This window comes from Monodon monoceros, unplaced genomic scaffold, assembly GCF_005190385.1.
Source record: "Monodon monoceros isolate NGI ecotype Baffin Bay Population unplaced genomic scaffold, NGI_Narwhal_1 Super_Scaffold_15, whole genome shotgun sequence".
Taxonomy (NCBI): domain Eukaryota; kingdom Metazoa; phylum Chordata; class Mammalia; order Artiodactyla; family Monodontidae; genus Monodon; species Monodon monoceros.
In genome coordinates this window covers 75,104,077-75,119,215 of record NW_021703771.1, presented here as the reverse complement: position 1 = coordinate 75,119,215, position 15,139 = coordinate 75,104,077, and the positions used below count along the sequence as shown (strand labels likewise).

The window sequence follows — 15,139 nt, the reverse complement described above, 5'->3', positions numbered from 1 at the left end:
GGGAACTATCTTTGTATTATTAATACTACAATTTTTAACATATGTGTTAGTTTATCTTAAGTTTTATTTTGGTAGTGATTAAGAGCTATGACTTTTGAGTCAAAAAGACCTACATTTGAAATCTGGCTTTGACCCTCTTTTGGATATATGACTTTGGGCATGTTACTTAACCTCTGTAACCTCTGGAGGCCCCTATATAATATAGTGTTAATAATAGTACCTACATCATATGGCTGTTGTGAGGATTAAATGAGCAAATGCATTTAAAGTGCTGAGCAGAATACTGTACACAAAGGCAACACAAATAATTGCCTGAATAACAAAAATAGTTATAATAATAATAATTAAGTGGACTATTAGTGAGGGATGTTAGTCAACATTCATTAAGCATAGATTTTTATTCTAAGCTAAACTAAAAAAATACCTAAAGGAAAATGGTTGCTTCTTCAATGTCTTTCAGTCTAATTAAAATTTGATCTGCTCATTTAAAGATATTAAACATAGAGAAAATTCAGGAATAAGAATGAAATCTTCTCAGATGATTAAGAGACCTGTTACCTTGTCTGATTTCAGATTCTCAATAATTACTATTGTTAAAATACTCTTTTCTTTGGCTACTAGGAGAAAATGAGGAAAGTAGAAGAGATTGTGAAAGATCATCTCATGTATTTAGACGCAGTCCAGGAATTCACTGATTGGCTGCATTCAGCAAAGGAAGACCTTCATCGGTGGTCGGATATGTCTGGAGATTCATCAGCCACCCAGAAAAAATTATCTAAAATTAAGGTCAGAAAATGGACAGATTTTTATAACTTCATTCTTTCATCGGTTCTTGAGTATCACACACCTGTGATAAAGATTCTGTAGATAAGATTTTTTATTCAAAATGTTTTCTTCCTATTTTCCATTTGTTGGTATTTATTACCTTGCCCTTAAGCAAGAGAATAAAGGGAATTTAAAACACTTTACACTGGTGAGGAAAATAGAACATTGTCTGTAGATGCTTCTGTATGCAAATGTGCTGATTGCTATAGCATCAAAGCCTAAGAAATATGCACCAGACTAGTGGGCTGACAAAACCAGATACTATTTTCTAGCACAGTGGAAGAAAAGCTTATGAAGTAAGTTGGTTAAACACATTTGAATAATAACTGGGAAATGCCATTCACTTGTTTTATTCTGCCTTCCCAGCCAATAGCACAGCATAATGGAAGACAGTACTTTAAAGGGCATTAAAACTATCACCTAGTTACTGCATATAAGGGCAACTTAAAAAACCGAAATTCATTTATCTGAGGGAGCTGGAACAAGTATATTTCTAGTTACTTGAATATTAAATTACAATAATTTCCCCTCTGTGGAAATAATAGATTTTAATCTGAAAACTAGGAAGTGATGAAATTCTCAGTTGTTTAGTTATAGATGAGGAAATGCTGGAATACGTAGTATAATTGTGATCAGGAATGTGATAGCTGGAAATCAGAACATAAAAATAATAGTTGATGATAACAATAATAACTATATTTTGAGGATTTACTTTTAAATGTTCGGAGAGTATTACCTTATTTAAATCTTACAATGACCACATAGGTTTTAAATGAGATAATCACATAAAGCCACTTCTTAAATTCTTATTACCTGTGTGATTCCCTAGAATACTTTCATATATTCCTCACTAATATTTTGAGTTATCCATCCATTCATTCATCCGTCCATCTATCCATTTATTCAGCCAGGGTTGAATCCTCAAGGCACTTGCAGTGTAGGAGGGAATGATGATGCACAAACTGACGTTTATAAAATAATACCTCAAATGTAACGATAGCTCATAAGACTTCTCAAGTTCAAGCTCTAGAATCAGACCCTGACGCTGCATCTTGTCTCTGCTGCTTTTCTAGCTGTGTCTTTGGGCAAGCCACTTGATGTCCTCAAGCCTCTTTCTTAGTTGGTAAAATAAGAATAACAGTAGTACCTGTTTCACAGAGTAGTTCTGAGGACTAAATTAGATCATGCGCATAAAGCGTTTAGCCACATAGAACACGATAAGAAAAGTGGATTTCGTAAATGAGTGATTTAAGTGGCTGTGGAGTGACAATGTGAGAAAAGTCAAAGGTGAAGGTCAGGACTTTACCTAGAGTCAGCAGAGCTGTCTCCACCTGAGGAAAACAAGCTCATGCAGAGGAGACGGGTTACAGAGGAAGGATGAGGTGTTCAGTGTGAACAGGTGGATTTGAACTGCCAGCTGGTGATGTCCAGGAGGTAGTTGAATGTTCAAGTCTGAATTTTAGGTTAGGAAGCTGGATTGAAGACACAAGTTGGAATGATCAGCACACAGTTCATAGTTGAAGCCACCAGAGTGAACGAAACCAAGACCTACGTATAAAGCAAACAGAATGATGCGCACGGGACCAAAATCCAGGCGTTATCAATATTTAAGGGGCCTCAGAGGAGAATTTGAAAGGGAGAGGGAGAAAAGAGAGGAGAAATAATAATGAGAGGGGAAAGGACAGTGTGGTGCCACCATGGCCCCTGGTGGAGGAGGTGGTCACCATCACAGAAACATCAAGAAGTGGCCATTAAGAGGACTAATGACAGGACTTCCCTGGTGGTCCAGTGGTTAAGACTACATGCTTCCGCTGCAGGGGGCATGGGTTCGATCCCTGGTTGGGAAACTAAGATCCCACATGCCACGCTGCCAAAAAAATTAAAAAGTAAAACATAAATAAAATTAAATTAAAATAAAAGAGGAGGACTAACGAATGCCCCTGAACTGGGCAGTTAGGCTGCTTGGCGACCACCGAGAGCCATTTCCACAGTCAGGTCAGGAGAGAAACTGGATGACATGGATTGGGGAGTGAAGAGTAGGGTGGAAGACCAGATAGCAAGGATGAACTCATGCTTTTAGATGTCGATATAAGAAAAGCAAGGAGGGCTTCCCTGGTGGCGCAGTGGTTGAGAGTCCGCCTGCCGATGCAGGGGACACGGGTTCGTGCCCCGGTCCGGGAGGATCCCACATGCTGTGGAGCGGCTGGGCCCCTGAGCCATGGCCACTGAGCCTGCGCGTCCGGAGCCTGTGCTCCGCAACGGGAGAGGCCACAACAGTGAGAGGCCCGTGTACTGCAAAAAAAAAGGAAAAGAAAAGCAAGGAAATTCTTTTACAAAGGTTGCTTTCTGGGTTGCCAAATGCTCTTTTTCCGAAATGCTTTTATACAACACTTCAAAAAATATAGGAAATGTGGGAGAAGGAGCTGGCAGGAAGAAAATGGGGTTTGGGAAGGAGAATGCACAGCCTGACAGAGGTTGTCTATCAAAGTCCGGGTCAGGCTGGTGTGTGTGTGAGAAGGGACCTTGGAGAAAGTCAGGTAGCACCTCCTCTGTCCTTCAATGTGAACCCTCCTCACCCCCAGCAGTAACCAAGAACAGGCAACTTCAAAGCCAAACGTGTGAGTGTATGAGGGTGTGTTATGTTCATATAATATGTTTTTACAGTTTAAATACAAGATGGGGAAATACATGAAAAAGTCATTTCAGAACGCTTTTTTTTTTGCGGTACGCGGGCCTCTCACTGTTGTGGCCTCTCCTGTTGCGGAGCACAGGCTCTGGACGCGCAGGCTCAGCGGCCATGGCTCACGGGCCCAGCCGCTCCGCGGCATGTGGGATCTTCCCAGACCGGGGCACGAACCTGCGTCCCCTGCATCGGCAGGCGGACTCTCAACCACTGCGCCACCAGGGAAGCCCTCAGAACACTTTTAAACAATAATATCCTTCTTCAAAATCTGGATGAGTGGAATTAGTGATTGCAAATATTGAAATATCCCAAGGTCATGCAAAGAAAACTGGGATAATGCCTTAGAGAGTATTTTGGGAAACTGATTTTTGATAGTAGATACCCTCCGAACTCACAGAGGAAATTCGAAATCACTCACAGAGGAAAATTATAAGTATTTAAATCCAATAGTTATACCTAGCTCTTTTCAAAAAGTTATTTTCTTCATCAAATCACTACTTACCACATGCATTGATAAACAAAAAAGATTTTTAGCATCCTACTGCCGAGAAAAGGTGATGAATGTGTATATAAACGCTAAATGTATATAAGGCTTTCATGAGATTGTACTTTGGACTGCTATATAAATGCTTTCAAATGATCTATACTAAAATGTGGCTCTCGTATATACTTGTGAGAAGATATATTTATTTCAAGCTAATCTAATGAAACGTGAACTATATTATATAGATTAGCTAAGATATAGTTGTGTTTAACATAATTTGTTAAACATGCTTCATACTTAATACCCCTGTTTTTCCTATACTTGTTAATTTGTAATTGATTTTCTTGTGGAAGTTTTTTTTCCCTAATAATCATCTTTTCCTTCTATTTAATCCAGGAACAAAGTCATAATTTTGTATTAATACTAACAAAATCCTGGCTTTAGCAATAAATATGTAAATATACAAACATCCACATAGATTCTGTAAGAGAATCTATTCTCAGAAAGAAATGCCACTATTTAACCTAATCAACAATTCATATTTTAATTTTATCTTGTTATCTTTTAGAGTATTTTGTGCTTTAAGCCTAAAAGTTACAGTTAAACTGTTAAATTTCTAGTGAGGTTTTTAAAAGTAAAAATAAGAGTAATAAATGAATGCTGTCTAAAGGTTACTTTGAACTTTTGAATAAGTATGTCTGTGAATTATTTATTTTAGTTACTATAAAAATGTTTACTTAACATTCTGAAGTATTTGAAATCGAGTTGGGCTTATTCTTTTATTGTGACGGGTTAGCTTGATTCCTAGTGGAACGGAAGTGTGGTTTAAGCCACCATCTCGGGGAAGAAAATGGAAATGGGGTAGAGACACGAGTAGAGCACAGTTCTTCTGCAATCCTCGTTCACTTGTCTTGACGTCAACTTAGGGAAAAATAGGATTCACACATTTACAGGAGCAATACACCACCGGCAAATATTTAAATCACTAACAAAATAATTTCACATATTCAAACAATGCCTGATTTCAGGGTCCCTCTTTAGTCTGTTTCAGGATGTTGTGGCTTCCTCAACTCATTTGGCCACAAACCTTGGCACTCACAATGATAATTCTCTGCTATTATGACTTAGGAGAAGGGGGATGAATTGATTCCAGTTCCTTGCAGCACACTTGCTAAAACTCCCTAGCAGGACAGGGTCCCCCTCTGTACACATTTGGAAACTTGCAGCCCAAGTGACTCAGAGCCTTCTCGGTTGCCATGGTGATATTCCATTACAGGAGCTGTTGGATTCCAGAGAGATTGGTGCAACCCGCCTAAGCAGAGTGGAGTCGCTGGCCCCTGCAGTGAAACAGAACACAAGTGCCAGTGGCTGTGAGCTCTTGGACACGGAGATGCAGGCCCTGCGTGCCGACTGGAAGCAGTGGGAAGACAGCGTTTTCCAAACTCAGACTAGCTTGGAGAACCTGGTTAGCCAAATGGCCCTTTCGGAGCAGGAGTTCTCAAGCCAAGTGGCTCAGCTGGAGGAGGCCCTGGGACGGTTTGGTGCCCTCCTGACAAGCTGGGCTCAGCATTTAGCCCTCCTGGAAGGCAGGAACACAGATCAGGAGCTAGTGGAATGCTGGCAGAAGGGCCGGGTAAGTTGGCTTCCTGTTTTCTGCTTGTGGCTCTGCTCAAATTTTTGTTTGCCGCTCCTTGTTGCTAAAAAATCCTTGCTAACTAAGAACATGCAGCGTTCACACTTGGAAAAATAAGTGTTTACCTAACTAAATTTGTAAAGCTGATCTGTTTCCTTTTCTCATAAATCAAACCGTTGTAAAAATACAGACATAAGGGAGAGGGAGTTTTTAGTTACCATAAGCAGCATTTACTGTAAGTGGAAATATTTTACTTTCATTCTTATGGTGTAAGAGTTTGTAATATTGTGCTCAGCCATTCAGTCTGAAAAAATGGCCTGTGGGCACAGGCATAAATAGACCGAGAGTCATAGCTGTTTTCCTGCCAGGGAATTATCTCTAACAATTAAATGATTGAATTTATAGCTTTGGAAGAAACGTTTGGTAATTTCCTAAAGCACAACTAATAGTTTTCCCCCTGGTTAGCTCTCCTGTGTATGGATTTGACAGCTGTGCTTGAATTAACCCGTTAACAGAACTCCTGGTCACACTCACCAGTTGCCTTGTGGACTTTTTTCTTTTTTAAACTAATAGCTGCTCTTTCAGAATGTGAGGAAGGGAAGCATAAAAGGAAGAGTGAAGAATGGGCAGAAGCTTGAAGTCTTCTTTCTTTTACTGTTAAATAGTATCACGGAAAGCCTTTCGATATCTGCAGTTTTATAGTGCTCTGAATCGTGGATGTCCTTAAAAGGAAGTTTAGTATAAACTTCTCTGTTTCTATTTATGTTATAATCTTTTCAAAATAGCTTCAGCCAGTATTGTAGTAAGTCATGTAGTATTTCCAACATTGTCTTGTTTTAAATCAAATATTTGAAATATAGCACACCACAAAATAAAACTTTATAATCATCTCTTTATACTATTTTATTTATAATGTTTCTAGGGTTTTTGTTTGTTTGTTTTTTCCTGATGCCTTTCCTATCCTTTAGGCTTAAGCCCTAGAATAAAGCACAGAAAACACTTCTGTAAAACAGGGACAAGGAAGTTGGTAATTGTCCCATGTGGTCAGTATTATTCACTCCAATATCAAAAAAATCATTTATAATGTTTTTAGTTCTTTTTTTCTTCCCTTCCTTTCTCTTCCACTAGTATGAATGAAATTTTTAGAAAAGAAAGATTTGGTTGTGTTTAGATTACATTACTATTCTACCAAGTTTTCATTGATACTATTAGTGAAAATAATAGGTGAATCCTATAAAAAATGCACAGGATAATGCAAAAGTGAATATGGACTTTTAATTGTACTGGTAATTCAAAGCTGACAGCCCTCTGCTTAAATCTACTTCCATATTTGGCTCCAAAGTTCATACTTTTGATGACAGTACTACATTGCCTCCCAATATTCAGATTTTCTTTTCTTTCTAATGATGCTATTTTGGAGATAACATTATGCTGTACATCTTAAACTTATACAGTGCTGTGTGTCAATTATATCTCAATAAAATGGGGAGAAAAAATAAATGAAAAATAAAAACGGAGATAATAAATGTTCTTACCACAAAAAAAGAAATGGTAATTATGTGATGAGATGGAAGTGTGAGCTAATGCTCTGGTGGCAACCATTTTGCAACATATACATGTATCACGTCAACACATTATACACCTTAAATTTATCTACAACGTTGTATGTCAATTATATTTCAATAAAACTAGGAAGACATTTTAATTAAAAAAAAAAGAGAGATAATACTTCCATTACATATGAATACATAGGAAAAGTTTTACAAAATAATGGATTTGCCAGGGTTCTTTGGCATTGTTTTGCTGTAAGGCAGGGGTTGTCATTGTTGAAAATCATAATAATAGTCACAAACCTTCACAAGTGTTTACTTTCTCTTCTGCAATTAAGTGATGAGACTCAAGAAATCCTTTAAAAAACAAAAATGGACCATCATCTGTAAACTATATTAAATCATGTTGCAAAATATCTTGTTCACACTGTTTGCAAAACTCATATTTTTTAATATCCACTAGGTTATTAGTGTTAGAAATTTAGCAATTTTATTAACCTGTATAACCTTAAGGAAAAACATGCATTCTAGGACTTAACTGAAACAGAAGTATATGAGCTGATATGTATAAAATGAAAGACTCTGCTACAATGCTTTAATCTATGATGAAGTTTAGAAAAAATGTTTAGTCAAAAGCTTTGGTCAAAAGCTTTGCACTTTTCATATCATCTAATTTATAAGTGACCACTTTGAATCTCTGGTTCTTTTTACTTTTTGGTATATGGTAAATTTCTTTAGCTGTTATAATGTCCTTCCTTAAATAAATGGTTCAATGTGGTGTAAATTAGTAGTTAGTATTTTAGTGTTTGGAGAGAAACTTTCTAGTTATTATTTGTGAATTTTATAGATAAAAATATTTTAGACTCCTCTATGGCCCAGCCACTAAGCTAAGTAACGAATTTTAAAACCAAGAACAGCATCCCTCCTCTCAGAATCACAGTGTAGGTGGAAAGGCCAACAAACTCAAGACCACTGGGGACTGTGGATTGCGATGAGTGCCAACAAGTTGCTGTGTGTCCTCGAAATAAGCCCCCAAGAGGTGGGACAGAGGGCAGAGAATCCTTAGAGGAGCTGTGATTTGAGCTGAGCCTTGAGATGTGATTACATATTGACCAGATGGGTGAGGTGGAAGCACGGCATCAAGATCCACAATTACTGAGGAATTGAGAAAACACAGAAGAGACAACTAGAGAACAGGATTCACATTCAGAGAACACTGTGCCATTCTAGAGAGTAAATGGGGTCTGTGAGAGCTGAGAAGCAGAAGAAAAGAGGTAACTGAACTGATTAAAACAGGTAAGACGTAGCATAGACCAGCCCTCGTTTCTCTTGTATGGAATGAGAAGGGAAATGCGCAAGGCCAAGGTGATGCTTAGTTTTCTGATTCAGATCAGTGGGAGAACAGTGGTGCCATTTTCTAGGATGAGGGATACCGCACAGACCTACTTTGTTGAGAGGCATGGTTTTCCTACAAATCTAGGCCAGGTCTTGATAAATATCTCTGAGAATAATAATAGTAACAGCAACAGCTATCTGAGTAGTTACTCAACTTCTTGCCTCTCCTCCTTAATTTTTTTTTTTTTACCTTGGTGATACTATTATCCACATAGTCCCACTTAAATAACCTGCTGTCTTTACTAATTAGGCTCCTGGTGTGCCAGGAATTGTGCTAAGTATTTGACACTGGTGATCTCATTTGCTTCTTGTGACAAGCTATAAGAAGAAAGCTCTGATTGCAGAGCACCTTGTGTAACTCAGTAGACCATGGCCTTGATTTCAGAGGTGCACTTGTCAAATCCCAACACTTTATTTTGGATTAAGTACTCACAGTACTGTGATTATTCACGTCTCTCTCTCTCATTTGTTAAACTGTGAGCTCCACATGCCAGACATTTAGCAAATACTTGATGACTGTATGAATGAAACTATGAAATGAATAAATTACTAGTTAAATTAGACCTCTGGAATGTAAGAAATTCTTAATATGCAAGTTAACCATACAAACTACATGAAACCAGTTGCCTTCTGTATTTTTTAATCCCAAATAAGTATTGCTTTGCTTTGAAATGATTTCTCTTCACCTTCACCCCACACCAACAGTATTCATACACATCTTCCAATGGCCTAGGCAGACTTTTTTTTTTTTTTTTTTAAACAATTTAGGCTATTTTTGCTTTTCTTTTTCTTGTCCCACTTTAAGTTACTTGACCACTTGATCATTTGACTACCCGGTAACATTGGATGCTCAAGTGACTATCCATGCCTTGAACAGGATGCAGATTAACCGAGCGCTATTATGTGCCTTGGGGAGTCCTGAAAATAGGTCTCATTTCTTTACTGAATCTACTGTGTTGGTTTCTCCCTCACTAATAATTTATTATGTGATTTATGCATGTATAGTATGAGGATGTGGAAGTTACCCAGTTTAAATGCTTGTTCCCTTGTCTTGTTATTTCCTAATAGGAGATACTGGATGCCCTACAAAAAGCAGAGCCTCAGACAGAGGATCTCAAGTCTCAGCTGAATGAACTTTGTCGTTTTTCCAGAGACCTGAGTACATACAGCAGAAAAGTTTCTGGCTTGATTAAAGAATATAACTGGTGAGCGTGAACCTTACTGGTATTCAAACTATTTTCACACAAATAAGAAGCCAGAGGTTTGTTTAAGTTGTGAGTTCAGTAATAATATAAATTAATTAATCTTAAATACATTACCAAATGGTGTGAGGACATACTCAGGACTGTTGACTCTGTTGAACATTATTTTAATCTACTTTATCATTTCTTTTCCTCCCATTAAATGTTTCAAATCATGGTTTTAGTCTTTGTTTGCAAGCATCCAAGGGCTGTCAGAATAAAGAACAGATTTTACAGCAGAGATTTCGAAGAGCCTTCAAGGATTTCCAGCAGTGGTTGGTTCATGCAAAGATCACTACAGCTAAATGTTTTGATATACCTCAAAATATTAGTGAAGTTTCAGCAAGTCTTCAGAAAATACAGGTGAGAGTGTGATCAATTAATTCTAATAATGGTGATGGGAATTCCCTGGGCGTCCAGTGGTCAGGACTCCACGCTTCCACTGGAGGGGGCACGGGTTCAATCCCTGGTCAGGGAGCTAAGATCCCACAAGCCTTGCAGCCAAAAAAAAAAACTATCCAATAATGGTGCTTAAGTGGTTTAAAAAGGTGCCTCTAGGGCTCCCCTGGTGGCGCAGTGGTTGAGAGTTCGCCTGCCGATGCAGGGGACACGGGTTCGTGCCCAGGTCCGGGAAGATCCCACATGCCGCGGAGCGGCTGGGCCCGTGAGCCATGGCTGCTGAGCCTGCGCGTCCGGAGCCTGTGCTCCGCAACGGGAAAGGCCACAACAGTGAGAGGCCCACATACCGCTAAAAAATAAATAAAAATGTGCCTCTAGATCTTTATAAGCATATTAAAGTTTGGCTTAAGAAACTCAGATTTCAGGTAAACCCCTGCTTGAAACAATTGATGTGTATGTGAAAAGAAACTAGTCCATTGATCTAAATGCATGCTATTTTTATATATTAATAGGGATTTAGGAAACAATAAAAGCTCTCTGTATGTGACAAGCATCGTGCCTGAACATTCTAGGCAGATTTTCTCAGTAATTTTCACAATAACCATATCAGTTACATAAGATTATTATTAGATATGATACATACATAATACAATAATACATAAAGTATTATTGTACAAATAGGGTAAGAGAACCTTAGTCATTTAATATATACAATAAAAATTGTTTATTTCTTTTCTTTGGTTATGTTGAGAAATAAGTAGTAAATTCAATGGATAAAGCGTTTTATTATGCCTAATCTCTTACCTTTTTCTTTATAGGAATTTTTGTCGGAAAGTGAAAATGGACAGCACAAGCTAAACATGATGCTTTCTAAAGGAGAACTTTTGAGTACTCTGTTGACCAAAGAGAAAGCTAGTGGCATCCAGGCTAAAATTGCAACTGCAAAAGAAGATTGGAAAAATTTTCATTCAAATCTCCACCAAAAAGTATCTGCCCTAGAGGTATACTATAGCCAACCACGTGGATGTGTTCCGTGCTGTTTGTTGTACTTGTTGCCACTGTAGTTACAATACAGTGTATCGTATTCAATACCTCCAAATACCCTCGTTAATGATTTTGGTCATCCCTCTCTGAATATTAATAGATAACTGGATGACTCTAAGAAACAGCTCAGTGTTGCAGTGTGAACCTCACTGAGGAATTTGATAGCTTCTTGCATGGTAGGGGCAGTTATCACAGGCTTGCCCATGCACCATCCCACCAGGAACAACTGATTTTACTTTTAGGCAATATCACTTATTTTTTCATTTGAAATCCCTCAATTTAAGAAGTTGTCCTAAGAGAATTGAACAGAAATATCCACATAAGGCAATGCTATGGCTGAGATGGTAAAACTAATGCACATATCAGGTAGTAGGTTTTTGGAGCTCAGTATGCAAAGAGACAATGGTTATTTTATTTTATGCAGAGACAACATAAATTGAATTTATTATAATCATAACATAATTTCTGCCACAGTGCAATTATATTTTTCTTGTGATCATCTGTTTTGTGTGCCAACTCTTAAATTGTGAGGCACGGAGAGTATTCTTTTCCCTTTTAAAACAACACTTCCTAGCAGAATAGAGCCTTAATTTAATTATGGCCATAATTAATGCAGGCCATAATTGAATGTGCAGGGCCAGGGTGTCATGAGTGTCAACTATGAATGGGGGACTTTGAGGGGTTTGACATTCACATAAGATCTTGTGGGAAAAGCAACAAAGAGTTGACGATTAGGACCAGATAGTGGAATGTCTTGCATACTAAGCAATTTGACCTTGACTCTTGGCCAGAATTCCTTATCTGAACCCCAGAACAGGATTTATTTTCTCAATTTTCACAAGGATGGAACATAACCCATACCATTCTAGGTACGTAGAAGAGAGATTAATTCATTACGTACAATGGATACTTTAGGATACTAGGGCTTAATTCTAGGGTTGAGAAAGGCTAAGTGAGGAGCCTACTGATCTTTAAGCTGGAGATAAACATGTCAACTCTCTGGCTCCAGTGTAGACCAGAATGGCGAATAATAAGTAGCCGGAAGACCAGGGAAATCTTTTCATAATGGTGCAGATGAGAGAGACAAGAGCCTGAATTAAAGAAATGATAACGGATGGAGCTTTATCTCCAAAAGAAAACATAACAGGATTTGGTAAAGAATTCAATGAGGGGCCCAGGGAAGGAGAAGTTAAGTTTAAGTCTTTGGTTTCTAGTTCAGAAGATGGCATGAATGGTGATGCCATTAACCTGAGACATGAATATGACAGAAAAAGTAGTTTGGGAAGGGATAGAAAAGTTGATTCAATGTAATATATGTTAAATTTTATGGGCCTGCAATATACTCAGTAGGTAATGGCCAGGGAAGTAGCAGTGAAGGTGAGTTCAAAGTTCAAGAGAGAGGGTAGAGCTGTCAAAACAGTGAGTGAATATTTACCAGTCACTGTTGAAGACACTTAACATACATTAATGTGTTTAATCCTCATAACCATTCTCTGAGGTAGAGAATCTCTTATTTCTATTTTATGGTTGAGGAAATTAAGGCAAAAGGTGCTTAAATAATCTACCAAGTTCTCACAGCTAGTAAGTGTTGAAGACAAGGTGTAGACCCAGGCACTCTGACCTGAAGTGTTGTGTGAATACAGTTCTGTAAATGGAAGGCTTTAAGGCTTTGTAGGTGGTCACTGAAGCCATTGGAGAAATAACAGGAAAATTATGCAGAATGAACATTTGGTGGGAGGCCTATACACCCCCAAGGATAGGAAGCATATTAGGAATTGTTTGACTTAGTATCAAGCTGTCTTTATTCCTGTGCCCCAGGCCCCTTGCTCAGGCCCTCTGACTTTACTCCTTGGATGAGGAACCCAAACTTTTTACATGAGATCTCTGAGCGCCTACTGCTCAGTCCCGTGTCTTTGTAGCACTAATTCCTGATCATGGTTCCCAGTTTTTCCTTTAGTGGCCCCATGAGACTCCAGTGGCAGGAAAATGGAAACACCTTGAATTTATAAATTTATTTAATTATTCAACAAATATTTGTTGAACGTCTTCCATTTGCCAAGGACTATTTAAAGCTCTGGAGATACAGCAAAGAATAAAACAGAATAGAACTCCTGCCCTCATGAAGCTTAAATTTTAGTAGAATACTCCAGGAGTTATCCTGGTATCTTACATTTGTGAAGCACTTTTAATTTTCCAAAGCATTCCCAGCTACCGTCTCCCTAAGAGGGGACTATGGCAGCATGACTGTCCCCACATTGTAGACACCGGATCGGATACATATGGAACCTTGAGCCATTCTCCCAGGCTCCTGCAGTTCTTGCCACATAAATTTTTAAGCTAACCTTTGTGGATTTGCTCTTTGACAATTCTACGCAAAGCTCTGATTTAAATTTAAATTTAAAATCCTTTAGCGGGTTCACATGGTAACATAAATTTCAAATTCACTTCAGTCTAGCGTTTTTATAAATAATAGAGTGTAGATATAAACACCTTGGCTAAGGTGAAATGGCACCATATAAAACTTGATCAAATACATATGACAAGCTACAAATTATCAATGAAAGTGGTGACAACATTCTTATGTAGTAAACACAGAATACTATTTCTTGTTTCTTGTATCTTTATAAATCAGAATAAGCAAGTTGTTTATTAAAAACATAATAAGCATATCAACCATATGCTATTTCTTGTTTCACCATTAATCAAAATCAACAAAATGTTTGTGAGGACTTATTTATATTCCTGCAAGGTACCCCCATGATGTGTCCCAGGAAGTGTCAGACACAGCCCTCCCCTCATGGAGTTTGTAATCTACTTGCAGGCAGGCTTGCTGGCATGAGATGAAAACTCACAATCCAGCCCAGTCCATGATAAAGGATGCAGTGACTGGTGTAAACAACAAATGTGACAGAGGCTGAGAAGGGGGCGTGTATGAACTCTGAGGTGGGCTGGATAATGAGGGAAACATTCATTTATTAAAAAGTAGAACTTAAAAACCTCTAAAGGGTTGTTCACAAATTAGCCTGGTACCAAGGTGAAGGATAGAAAGTTCCAGACATTGGGGACAGGAAAAGAAGGGGAGATGGGTGGGGAGGTCAGGTTGGGGTGGGCTTGGAATGCCAAGTGAAGACTCTGGACTTGCTATTAACATTTGTTTTTTTTTTTTTTTTTGGTCCCTAACACTATCCAAAACCTCATAGAATCTGAAGACGCAGATGAAGGACTTTGAAGTAAGTGCTGAGCCTGTGCAGGACTGGCTGAGTAAAACCGAGAAGATGGTGCATGAAAGCAGCAAACGCCTGTACGATCTGCCAGCCAAGAGGCGGGAACAGCAGAAGCTGCAGGTGATCAGCCCCTCAGCCCGTCTGGCCCGCCCCCAGCTACATTGCATTCAGATCAGAGGCATGGGAGCGCCCTGGAGTTAGATTTGGCCGTCCTGAGATAGAGTGCACCCGTCCCCAATTTCAGATGTCCTGTTTTCCAGCTATCCTTTGAGGTGTGATTTGTCCCGTCCTGTAGTCCACACTGTGCCGTAGCTTGGAAATAATGCCGCGCCTTCGGGGCACACCTATCACTCGCCCGTGTTTGTTTCCTCGGTCTCGGGGCCGAAGCTTTGTCTGCGATGTGCTCTTCCCCAGCCTCTTAATAGCGCCTTGCTTGTGCTTTTCAGTCTGTCCTTGAGGAAATAAACTGCTACGAGCCTCAGCTCCACAGGCTGAAAGAGAAAGCTCAGCAGCTGTGGGAGGGCCATGCGGCCAGCAGGAGCTTTATGCACCGAGTGTCACAGCTGTCTTCTCAGTATCTAGCTCTAAGCAATTTCACAAAGGTAACGCCTGCCACGTGCTGTGTGTGAGTGTGGGTCGCAGCTCTGCGAGCTGGGGCCCG

At 39.0% G+C, this 15,139-nt stretch overlaps 1 protein-coding gene across 16 annotated transcripts in view; it reads left to right on the top strand.

Moving 5' to 3' along the window:
* The window catches only part of SYNE1 (spectrin repeat containing nuclear envelope protein 1), a 453,644-nt gene that overhangs the window by 210,036 nt on the left and 228,469 nt on the right, over positions 1 to 15,139 (top strand). For 15 of the 16 annotated variants that reach the window (XM_029223418.1, XM_029223413.1, XM_029223412.1 and 12 more), the window contains 7 exons: positions 622 to 786; positions 5,269 to 5,625; positions 9,639 to 9,775; positions 9,997 to 10,174; positions 11,029 to 11,211; positions 14,455 to 14,598; positions 14,925 to 15,080. In XM_029223418.1, coding sequence (XP_029079251.1) covers positions 622 to 786; positions 5,269 to 5,625; positions 9,639 to 9,775; positions 9,997 to 10,174; positions 11,029 to 11,211; positions 14,455 to 14,598; positions 14,925 to 15,080 — 1,320 coding nt within the window. The remainder of the gene's footprint in view (positions 1 to 621; positions 787 to 5,268; positions 5,626 to 9,638; positions 9,776 to 9,996; positions 10,175 to 11,028; positions 11,212 to 14,454; positions 14,599 to 14,924; positions 15,081 to 15,139) is intronic. The other variant, XM_029223419.1, reaches the window with a different exon arrangement.